The following is a 12,277-nucleotide window of genomic DNA, read 5'->3' as shown; positions in this document are numbered from 1 at the left end:
GAATTGAACCTGGTCCTCTTGAAGAACAACCAATGTTCTCAACCATTGAGCCATCTCTCCAGCCCAGGTGGTGTGCTTTTTATTTTATTTTGAATGTTAAAAATATGACCTAACAAAAGAGGTCAGGCTAAAGTCACAGAAAAATAATGGGTATAAAAATAAAATAAGTGACGATTCATCGTATTATCAGACAAATGGTAGTAAACAGTGAGAAAGGTTGTTAGTATTTATCGTATAACTGATTATTTTTATGGCCCTGTTTTCATGAATAAATACTACAAATTTCTGAGCAGTGCAAAGCTTAGGGCTAATCAACTGAAAAATGAGGGTTTTGTTTGTTTTTAATTTATATTATCCACCCACCCATTCACCCATCTATCCACCTGGCCGTCCATCCTTCTATTTGGTGTGGGTGTGAGTTCACGTGTGCCTTGGTGGTCAGAGGACAGTCTGTGGGAATCGTGTCTCCTTGTATTCTGTGGGTCCCAAGGCCCGAATTCAGGTCATGAAGATGATGGTGTTGAAGGTCAGGTCGGCATGATGTCGAACAGGCTCTTATCGGCAAATAGGTTAGGGATTGTGGGTAATGAATACAATGAGGTTTAGGGCTAGGTTATTAGTAGTCAGGCTTGTTGAGTTGATTTTGTTAAGCTGTGTAAGGAAAAAAATTGAATAAAACATTCACAGGCTGGAAAAGTGGCTCAGTGGTTAGGAACACTGAGTTCAGTCCCAGCAGCAGCCTTAACTCGGGCTCCACGGCATCTGATGCCCTCTCTGGCTGCTGATGGCACTTGCACACATGTGACAAACATTCACATAGATGAAAACAGAAATAAATCCTAAAAATCCTGCGATTTTCAGCATCCGATCATTTAGAAAAATATTAGTGATGTTTCTCCCAGCATGGACGTTTGTCAGAAATCCGGGCTACCTTTACTTACATGATTTTGTTTTATGTTCCAGGTTTTTTATGAGTTGTATTTTTATGTGTTCTTTACTAGAGATATTAATTTGAATTAGAGCATGGTGGTTTTGTGTATGTGTATGCATGTGTGTGCGTGCATGTGTGTATGTGTGTGTGTGTTTTGAATCAATAATCTTAATATTTATTCAGAACTATTTTTAGAAACAGTACAGACAATATATAGTTTAAATATAGACAGTAAAATGGGGGGAACTTCTCAAACAAAAGCTGAACAGTATTATAGATATCTTTATTAACACAAGGCATTTGAGGTTGTGGTATTAATAGGTTTCCATTTTAATTATTTCCTTTGACTTTCACAGTGGCTGTAGTTCTTAGAGCTCTTGCCCTCATCTGCTTCCTTTGTTGCTGGGTAAGGTTTGTGATACTTTTCTCTGATTGGCTTTAGGCAGAGAAGGCTTTGAGCCAATCAGAGTGAATTTCAGTTCCCTCACAGGACTGAAGGAAGCGCTGAAGCAGCTGTTGATTTATTCCCCTTATGAGGAGATTATATAAACTAAAATTATGGCTGCAGCAAGCTCCCTCTTGGGTATGTTTGAAAAATTGCAAGGTTCACCTGTAAGGAAGGGGGAAAATGATTAGTTTAAAAATGTGTTGACTAGAAAAAACTAATAAAGATAGTGAATTTGGGGGAAATAAGAAACTCTGGTCACAGGGTTTTTTTTGTAGTATTAAAAATCCCCTGTAAAATTACCTTATAATCTACACATTTTATTGCTTTTCAAAAGCAGAGCTTATACAGTTTTTTTAGCCAACTGTGAAAGGCAATTAATTGCGCGTGTTGTAGTAAATATATTGTTACCACCCAGTCACCAAGAGTGGACATTTTGATTTCGTTATGTGAATTAAGCTGAGTCAGTTCCGTGCAATAGGAGGCTCTGCTCTGCCATCCTGCCCATGTCCACAGTCCTGGTGCATTTTGGGTTTGGAAATCTATATTAGTAACGGTACGTGAAATGGTTTGAGAGATCATCCCAATTATTTGGATTTAATATTTTGATGGCTTTTATTTATAATTTTTTTTTACAAATATAAGAACTATTAACCTTGTGAAAGAAAATATATTTGAATTTTATAGATTTTAACTCATTATGTAGAAATGCTATTTTTATGTATTGTCCCTGTTTAACTGATTCCTCAGATAAGTTATATTTTAGAAACATTTATGAACATTGATAAAATCCAGATAAAGTAGCATAAAAGATATAAATCTTATCCACTTATTTATGTGTACTGTATATTTAAAACATATCATGGAATTAAGACATGGAATCTGTGTTCTAGGTTATTTGTTTCAAACAAAGAACCACATCGCACTATTTCAGATCTGTGTTTCGTTAACTATGTTTCTCTGACCTTATTGTCTGTCTCCTGTTGCTGGGCAGGAAATAGAATGCTGGCTGCTGATTGGCTGAGTTTTGTATGTAGCTCTTCAACAGCCACTTAAATTCTTGAGGTTTTGAGCAGGAAGGTTATAAGCTAAGACAAAACAGCTTCCCTTTGGTTCATGGCTGAGATCTCTTGCTAGAAAGTGAAAGAAGTGGGTGCAGGGGAGGAGGCTCAGGAAAAAGTTCTTTAAAGAAGAGGCTCACTGCTCTTCCTTTAAAAAGAATTTATCAAAAAATTGAAAAAATTACAAGGCATAGAGACATATCAGGTAACATACTTTTCTCTGGTTATTAATGTATAAATTTCTATAGAAAATGTTGATATTTCACCATATTTACTTGGATCCATATATGTAAAGTAAGGACTTAAAATATATATATATTTTGTTTTTAAACTGCCTTTTGATTAAAAAAGTACTTCCGGGAGAAACTTAATTCATTACATCATGTGATGTTCTTCTAGATATGCAGACATTTTCTGCTGTAAGATAGACATGCTTTTTCTGTAAAATGAGTTGCCGTCCCATGGAAGCGCTTTGACTCGTGTTGCTGCCTCACAGCGAAGCACAGATTCTACAGAATAATATAGATGGACGACACCTCAAGTCCAGATGATACCTAAAGTGAGCTTTAGGCTACCTTCTGGTAACGCAGCCTTGCAGATTTGTCTGCAGAGTACACACCCTTCCCTGATGTAAAATTTTCCTGATGAGCTTTGCTATGCAAAATAGATTTCTCTAAGCAGATTGCTGATTGGTTTGCACAGATATGTCTGAACTGCTTTGTACTTGTTGTTCATGCTACTTCCTTATTGTTTTGTCTGTTTTGTTGTTAGACTTAGAACCTATGAAAATCTGCTGAATGGCTGCAGTGTGCTTCCTTGTGGGTAGTGAAGGTATTTACCTCAGTCTCTGGCAATACTTTAGTTATTACTGAATTTAATGGCTTTGTTGCAAAAACCAACTTTACTTGGGTTGTATTTATTTGTATTAAGTGTTATTTGGTGGAGAGAGTTTAGTAATAATTTTTGTTTATACTGGCTTACTAGATTTTCTAATTTCTCTTTCTGTCTCACACACACACACACACACACACACACACACACACACACTCACTCAATGTTATTTAAGAGAAAATTTGTCTTAGAGTCTGAAAGTGAGGCATAAGCAAGCAACACGCAGACTTTACATCCAGGCTCAGGCACACGGCCATTCTAGATGGCCTTTTGTGTGCTTGCAGTCTCACACTGTGACACAGGCTGGTAGGAACTGACTGTAACTCAGGCTTGCCTCAGAATTGTAGTGCTCCTCCTGCCTCAGCCTTCCAGTTGCCAGGATTACCAGTGTACTCTACTTTGCTTGGCCCGAATCCTTCTAATTAATTAATGTATTAATGTATTAATTAATGTTATGAATTAGTCACATCTCATAATTCTCAGGAAAGCCTGTATGGTAGACACAGTGCCTCTTAAGACACTTTAAGGTACAGTTTCTTTTTAACACTTTAAAAGATTGAAATGTTAGGCACCTGGTTCATCCGGGAGAAGTGGGGATTCAAATTTATAACTCTCAGCAAAGTTCATTGGTTATTTGCACTATGAAAAGTTAAGGGTTTTTTGTAGGATGATGTCACAGGTGAGGCAGGTACAGGATAGAAGGAGGCCTGTCATTGGAGGAGAAGGAAGGATGGGCGGGAGAGAAGTTTGAAGGAAGAGGAGGAGACTAGGGGAGAGAGGAGGAGACAGGGCGGAGGAGAGGGGCTGAGAAGCCGTGGCAGGACAAGATGGCAGGTGCACTGTGTATTTACAGGTTGTTATTAATGTTCACAAGGGATGGATAGTACCGGGCATTGTATGTTTAAGTGGGCAATTATATCTTATCAATTGGATCTAAGATTATTGTGTTGTGTGTTCTTTTATGTGAGGGTTTGAGTGTAGGAAAGTGTGCGGCTGGGATGTGTTTCCGCCAAGATATCTAGCAGATAGATATCTGGGGTACCCCCGGTGTGGACGCAGTGGGGGTAATAGACAACATTACTCTTTTCTATTTTATATATAACCACAACAACAGTTTTTTGTTGTCATTGTTTGTTTGTTTTTGTTGTTGTTTTGAGACAGGGTTTCTCTATATAGCCTTAGCTGTTCTGGAACTCAATCTGTAGACCAGGATGGCCCAGAATTCAGAGATCCACCTGCCTCTGCATGCTACTACCTTTCTCACCCAAGTTTTGGGATTAAAGGCATGCACAACCACACTGGCTTAAGCTTTAAAAATGTTTAATTTTAATGTAAATAATTATAGCTCTTGGTTATGCATAGACTGTCTGAAAATGGGTGTTTCAAAGCTTAAAGGAATGGTGCTTGAGTATTTGAACATTAACGATGTTCATTACAGTCAGCGCAGTGAGTGCTGAGCTGTGCTGTCTGGGGTAAAGTTCACTGACAGCACCGAGCAGCAGGCATTGGAAATTCCAGGGGTTGATTTCTTGCACCAAAAAGTAGGCCAAAAGCTTATGTAGGAAACTGTATAGGTAACAGGACTTGGAAGTGGATGAGGAAAGAAAATCTCCAAGTTTAATTTTAGACTCTTAAAATAATACCAGTGTGCTTTGTTTGAAGGTTTCTGTAGAGTTGAAAGATACTTTTTCTAAGAAGTACTTTAAATAAAAAGAAAACACTAAGAACTGTTTAAATTATTGAATTAAATTCAAAAAGTGAATGCAGAATAACATAATCTGGACATTCTTTGACAAAGTGCCATGTTCTTAGAGCTCTATTGGTCTCTGACAAACAGAACAGGCTTATTATTATGGAAAAACATTGACTATTAACAACTTAGGTTGCTTATTTATTGTGGGTAAGTTACATCAGTGAAGGTGTTAAAACTTTGATGTAGTGTAGGTTGTTTTGTGGCATTTTAGCCCCATTCTTGATTGAGTAGCATTGGGAAGTATATCAACAAAAGAGAAGGGGGGTAGGGAGAGTGGATACGAGCACACAGCTGCACATCTACATGTGTTCTATTCTGCCTATAGTTAATCTCTCTCTTCTTTCTTTCCTTCCTCTTCCCCCTCCTGATTCAGTCTCTTCTACAGCTGGCTATGCTCTCCTTTTTGTGGGACAATACCCAGGACCTTCCTTCACACACCAAGCAGAAATGCTCTGCAATGAGCTTTAGTCTTAGTTCTGTCTTCTTTTAAATGCTCTTTTGCATTAACCTTTTGATAGCATAAAATTGGGGATATGGGGTGTCTTTGTCTCTCTTGTTATCTTAATGTCATTTCACAATTAAATGTAGCATCTACATCTTGATAACCTTTAGCAGATAAATTCCCTTTTGCTTGTTTAGAGTTTTATTTTTAATTAGGAGGTAGTGCTGAATATGGTCTAATGGATATTCTATGTCTGCTCAGGCAGTTTATGTGGTAAATCACACATACACATAACACACACACACACACACACGCACGCACGCACCCACTCACCCAAATATATTGTTTTAATTTTATAGACTAGAACTTCAAAATGGAGCTGTTGTCAAGGCATAGTTCCTTGGAAGGTTCTGAGGAAGGATTTGTCCAGACACATCTTCTAGCTGCCTCTGTTGTTTGGCTTGTGATGGCTCCTGTCTCACATGGTTTTATTCTGTGCATGTCGTAGTCTCAAAGACATTAATCACTTTGCAGTAGGGCTCACCCTAGTAACCTTATATTCATTTACAATTTAAACAGTAAGAATATAGAACCCCATTCTTAATCATTTTGGGAAAAACTGTCATTTAGGCACTTTTGTGGCCCTGTATATACTAGGATGCTTCAAGACTTGCTAATGATCAATATTGCTGGGCTTTTGGATGTGAATTTTTAATGATCTTTACCTGATTAGTGTTATCTCCTGATGAAACATACTACTTAGTCATTTATAGATAAAAGGAAGAACTATGAAAATTAGAAAATACTTTAGCAGAAAAAAGATGTGAGGATGAGGGGCTGGAGATGTAACTTTGCAGTTAAGAAAGAGTATTGGCTGCTCTCACAGAGAACCCGAGTTTGGTTCCCAGCACCAACATGGTGGCTCAGAATTATCTATAACACGAGTTCTAGAGGATTAATCACCATTTCCTCACCTCCTGCATGCACATAAAATAAAAATAAATACCTTGAAAAATATTAGATTCATTTCTGTGTATATAATATGAAAGGTGAAATTTAATTGAGGATTAATGATTAAACTTGAAGCACAAGGAAAAAGATGACGTGCAGTGCTTAGTCTCAGTTGTCACGTGAAGAGATCTACAATCACTGAGAGGTAGGCCTCTTGGCTATGCCTGTGGATGGGTTTATCTTGATTAGGTTAATTGGGTAGAAAGACCCACCCACTGTGAGTGGCCCCATTCCCTGGGCTGGATGAGGGTCTATAGAACTGGAAAAAGTAAGGAGTGTGTGGGAGTTCATTGTGACTCTGGCAGTGGATGCGATGTGACCAGCCACTTTAACCCCTGCTGCTTCAGCCTAGCCTCCCTGTCATGACCTGTGTTTCATCAAAACAAATCCACTCTCCCCAAGCTGATTTTTTTGTCTGTATTTTATTACAGCAACTAAAAAAGTTGCAGATGCAAATTAACCTCATCCAAAAAGTCAAAGACATTATATTAGGGGAGAAAGCAGCAAAGCGACAATGCAGATGCAAACAAGAGCATCACCAAGAGTGCACTCTTGGGCAGATAGGACGCTAGCAAAATTGACCAAAGGAGAGCATATTCCGGTGTATGTAGTTTTTAAGTTGTGCAGCTGTCACTGCAGTGGATGCTAGCACATTTTTATTATTTCATAGAAGAACCCTGTACTCTTTAGCATTCATTTCTTGCTTTCTCCAAACCTTCAAACAGAGCTGGAGTGATGGCCCAGTGGTTGGTTAAGTGCTGCTCTTGTAGACAATGACTCGGGTTTGGTTCCCAGCACCTGTTTTTTTCCATGGACTTTTTACGTTCCTGAAGCTCTCCTGTATCAAGAGTAAAGCTGTGTTCCTTCTTCATTCTCCTGTACTGATGTTCTGCTGTGCATTGTTTTGTCCCTTTTAGATTACGTAACTAGTAAATACGAGAACTAAGACATAGTAAGGATTAAGGTTTCTGTTGTCTTTGTTTTATATTTATATGATCTAAATTGTTCATATTTTAACTTTCATTAAACCTGTAATTAAATGACTTGTCTCAATCATTGAAATCCTTTTCTTTTTATTTAAAGATTCAAAATGGATAATATAGAAGAACCACAGAAAAAAGTTTTCAAGGCTCGAAAAACAATGCGAGCAAGTGATCGCCAGCAGCTCGATGCTGTGCACAGAGTCAAAGAGGAGCTGCTGAGAACTGACGGGAAACTGCTAAATGGGAACCATGAAAATGGAGACTTGGATCCTACTTCACCTTTGGAAAACACAGATTGTATTCAAGATAGAGAAGAAGTGAATGGCGTTGATGGGATTTGTTTTGAATCTGAAGAAAGTAAAACGGAATGGAAAGAAACACCGTGTATCCCCACTGTTGGTGTAAAAAACAAGCAAGAAGATTTGAATAGTGAAACTTTGTCCCCCAGTATAACTTCTGATCTTGCTTCTAAAGTAACCACTGAACCAGCTTCTGGTACTCCAGCCTCTGATAACCCAGGATGTGATACCCCAGCCTCCGATAACCCAGGCTGTGGTACCCTAGCCTCCAATAATCCAGCCTCTGATAACCCAGCCTCTGATAACCCAGGCTCTGGTGATCTGGCTGCAGGAGATCTGACGACTAGAGAACCAGCCACTGGTGAGTCTGCCTGTGAGGAGCTCCCCTCCAGCCATCCGTCCTCTAGCGATCCCTCTTCCAGTGATCCCACCTCTAGTGATCCCTCCTGTAGTGATCCCGTCTCTGGAGATATTGCTTCTGAAGAACTCGCCTCTGATGCTCTTGCCTCTGGTGATTCCGCCTCTGATGAGCCAGTTTCTGGTGAGCCAGTGTCTTGTGAACCAGCTTCAAGTGAGCCAGCTTCAGATGAAAGACTCACAGGTGCAGTGGCGTCTTGTGACCTGGCCTCTGGGGAGTCGGCTTTGGATGATTGTGTCACCTCTGGTGACTCGCCTTCTGATGATCTGCCTTCTAGTGAGGAGTCGCTTCGTACGTCTGTCTGCAGCAGACTGGCTTCTGGTGAGTTGACTCCTGGTGAGCTCACTGTGGAGTCAGCCACTGACAGTTTTAAACCAAGTTCAGTGCCAGTTTGTGAGCCAGGTCCTGACACTGACAAGACAGAGCAGAATAGCAAAAACAATGATGATTGTCCAGACAAGAATGACGACGACGAAGACTTAGCCCAAATTCAAAGTAAAGATTCATTTGATGAGGGGAATAAGGTGAACAGTAATGTTGCTGAGAAGGAAGGAACTCTAGAAACACACAGTGCAATTATTCGTTCTGATCATCTACCTCCAGAAAATACGAAGAAGGTAGAGGAAGACGCTGTTGCTGAGCCTGCTCTTGAGGAAGAGGCCATCTCCAGCAGCATGGAAGTTGACCAAAGTGAAAAGGACAGGCATAAAAGTCCTGTAGAACTTGTAGACGCTGCCAGTGAGGACCCCACAGAGGAGGACAAGAAGAATACCGTCTTAGACAACACGGATTCTATGGAAACAGATGAGATCATCCCTATTTTGGAAAAACTTGCACCCACTGAGGATGAACTCAGTTGCTTTTCAAAAACTTCTCTCCTTCCAGTTGAAACAAGTCAAGACTTGGAGGATAAAATGGAGGGTTCTTTTGGCTCACCCTCAAAACAAGAAAGTAGTGAGAATTTGCCAAAAGAAGCCTTTTTAGTCCTTTCTGATGAAGAGGATATTTCGTGTGGAAAAGATGAGTCTGAAGTTCTAGCACAGAATAAGACGAGCTCTCCAGGTTAGCTGATTAAGGATTTTTATTTGCTTTAATAAACTGTTTAATACAACATACTCAATAATATCAATATTAGTGATCCATGAGTAAGGTTTTAAAGAAATGTTGGTTTTAAAAGGGGAGAAGTTGGGGGCCAAAGAGTTCAAAGTCAACTTTGGCTACATAAGTAGTTTGAGGCTAGCCTAGGCTACATGAGACCTAGTCTCAAACCATTATCAAAATAAATAGAAAAAAAGTCTTACTTTTACAAAGTTAGAAGAACTAGTATGTCATAGTAATCTGGAGGCGAGCTGTTGCATATTGCTGAATGATAGCTGATACTTTCTAAATGATTAAAATCATAGTCTGAGGAGACTAACCTAGTATTCCTTTTCTGGGAAAGTTCAGACATTAGTGGATGTCTGTCCTAACATCATATGCATTCTTCAGCTGCTAGTCGGTCGCTTTCTTTGCTCTCAGATCAAGCCCTCCAGCTGCATGGACAAAGCTAGCACAGCTAGCGTTTCTTCTCCTGTTAAATCTGGCTATTCTCAAACTTCACATAGAGCCTTAGTCATCAGCCTTCCTAGTGCTGCGACCCCTTAATACGGTTCCTGATGAAGTGGTGACCCCCAATCATACAATCTTTTTTGTTGCTACTTTATAATTGTAATTTTGCTGTTTTTTTTTTTTTACCATAATGTAAATATTTTATATGCAGATGGTCTTAGCTGACCCCATAAAAGGGTCATTTGACCACAAAGGAGTGGTAACCCACAGGTTAAAATCCACTAACCGGAAAGATAGCATTTGCACCATTGTACTGGTATAAAGCTTAGAAAATGTGTGGAAAAGGTAGATTTTCCTCATTCCACATTCTCTTGATGTATTTTACAAGATTGAAAATGTTTATTGGCCTTTTGTATTTACTTATGTATGGATTACCTGTTACTTCCTCTTTTTTTTTTTTTAAACCACAATGAGTATATTTCTATCAACTAATCTATAGGACTTTGTAGTTTTTTGTTTGGTGTGTGTGTGTGTGTGTGTGTATGTGTGTGTGTGTGTGTAAATATCCTTACAGATTCAAACCAAAGCAAGGGGTTGGCAGGCTGTGGCCCATCAGTTTAGCAGGACAGAGGCAAGCCTGTTTGTTTATTATATTACATATAGTTATTGTTACTTCTGCACAGGACAACATCAAAGGTTTTGGCATTACCAGAACTATAAGATCTGGTCACCAACTTTAAGTGATCTTACTGTCTAGTTTTGACAGACTAGAGCGAAGCTCATGGAAGTTAGAACTATGAAAACATAGCAACTTAATGAGAAGGCTGTTCTTGAGAAGAGCAGGTTGTCATGACAACCTGGCCTACCCAGAAGGATGGAGTCTATAAGAACTAATGAGCTAATAAGCTTTGTATTGGATGAGTTTTAGAAACCCCTGTTCTGAACAAGGGCATCCGATTATTTTATGTTAGAGAGATGGCTCAATGCTGGATATTCATTTGCTACTCTTGCCGCCGAAGACCAAAGCACCCATATGGTACCTCACAACCTCCCATAACTCTACCTCTGGAAAGACAGAGCTCTTTTCTGTCTCTTCAGTTACCTACACACACACACGCACACACACACACTCACACACACACACATACACACACACACTCATACACACACTCACACACACATACACACACATACACACTCATACACACACACTCACACACACACACACATACACACACACACACACACAGACTGACCCAACCCCTACCCCCACATACACACCCATACCCCCACACACACACACCACACACCCAAAGAAAGTTTGCACAATCCCTAGAGACTGAGCAAAAAGTTAAAGATATATGGACTCTACTTCCTTGTTAGAACTTGTTAACATTTTTTCTTATGAGTTCATTCTACGACACAATGTAAAACGTACTGTACATTCTAATCCTTGTCATCTATTCTAAAACTCAATGTATGTTCTGTCATAAGTGCCATGAATCTAGTAGGTAGATCTGACAAATGGTAATTCAGCACAGAAGATTTTGAGTTGTTTAGACCTTAGCAGTGTGTCGTTTATCATCATCATATTGATAACTGTGGCTACTGCTCTAGTTTTCCTATGATTCTTTATTGTTAGGTGGTCAGCGTACATGCAAAGGCCAGAGGATAAGGAGTCAGTTCTCTTTACCATGTACAGCTTGGGCATAGATGTCAGGCCGGCTGGCATGTGTCCTTAACTCTCTGTGCCACCTTGCTGGCTCTGGTTTATTTTAATAACAGAAAGTCAAGAAATCAGAATGATTTATAATAGTTGTTACCGATTATGGAAAATTAATAAGTAAAATAATTGACTTTGAATTCTAGTATTTTTCATATTCCATTTATTAAACATAAATACGGCTTGAATGTGAACCTGCTCTTAAACTTCTCAGTTTGTGCTCCCATATTCTCTAAATTACCTATTTTGTGACTTCAGTTTTGTAAAACATTTGTTCAGTAGTCCGAATGGTGACCAAAAATGTGAATTAATGAGGTGTCCCTGATTTCCATAGAAATAAGGCTCCCTTTTCTACATTTGTCCCAACAGAGGGAGAAAGGAGTGAGAAGGACAGCAAAGCTCAGGAAGAGGAGCGAGTGCCCGATGAGGAGCGGCCGCCTGGGAGAAGTACGCATGCTCCAGCTCTTGTCTTAGTGTGGCCTCAGTCATGGGCCCCGTTTCTCTCACGGATGGTTGCAGCCTTCTTTAATTTAAGCCACAACTTACTGACGTTGTTTATGAGTAGCTCAGGGTTCTTGGGCTGTGTTTCCAATAGGAATGTGTTTTTTGTGTTTGTTCTGTTCTCCATTCTGCAGAGGACGCGGACTCCCACCGTAAGGCTCCTATTAGGCTTAGGGCAGGGGGCTTTGCCTGGCTGTGGTCAGCGAGGGCCGTGAGTTTCTGTCCACGGCAGATGCATGGGGAAGGAGCTGGAGCTGGTGCTGGAGACCTA

At 39.8% G+C, this 12,277-nt stretch overlaps 1 protein-coding gene across 2 annotated transcripts in view; it reads left to right on the top strand.

Moving 5' to 3' along the window:
* The first annotated feature begins 1,438 nt into the window (after positions 1-1,438).
* The window catches only part of Atf7ip (activating transcription factor 7 interacting protein), a 51,045-nt gene continuing 40,206 nt past the window's right edge, over positions 1,439-12,277 (top strand). The window contains exons 1-3 of one of the 2 annotated variants that reach the window (XM_032905522.1): positions 1,439-1,514; positions 7,618-9,296; positions 11,875-11,952. In XM_032905522.1, coding sequence (XP_032761413.1) covers positions 7,625-9,296; positions 11,875-11,952 — 1,750 coding nt within the window. In that variant the 5' untranslated portion in view covers positions 1,439-1,514; positions 7,618-7,624. Of the gene's footprint in view, positions 1,515-2,821; positions 3,269-7,617; positions 9,297-11,874; positions 11,953-12,277 lie in introns of those variants that run through there. The other variant, XM_032905521.1, reaches the window with a different exon arrangement.

The sequence above is a fragment of the Rattus rattus genome, chromosome 6 (genome assembly GCF_011064425.1).
Source record: "Rattus rattus isolate New Zealand chromosome 6, Rrattus_CSIRO_v1, whole genome shotgun sequence".
Taxonomy (NCBI): Eukaryota; Metazoa; Chordata; class Mammalia; order Rodentia; family Muridae; genus Rattus; species Rattus rattus.
This window is presented reverse-complemented; position numbering and strand designations above follow the sequence as displayed.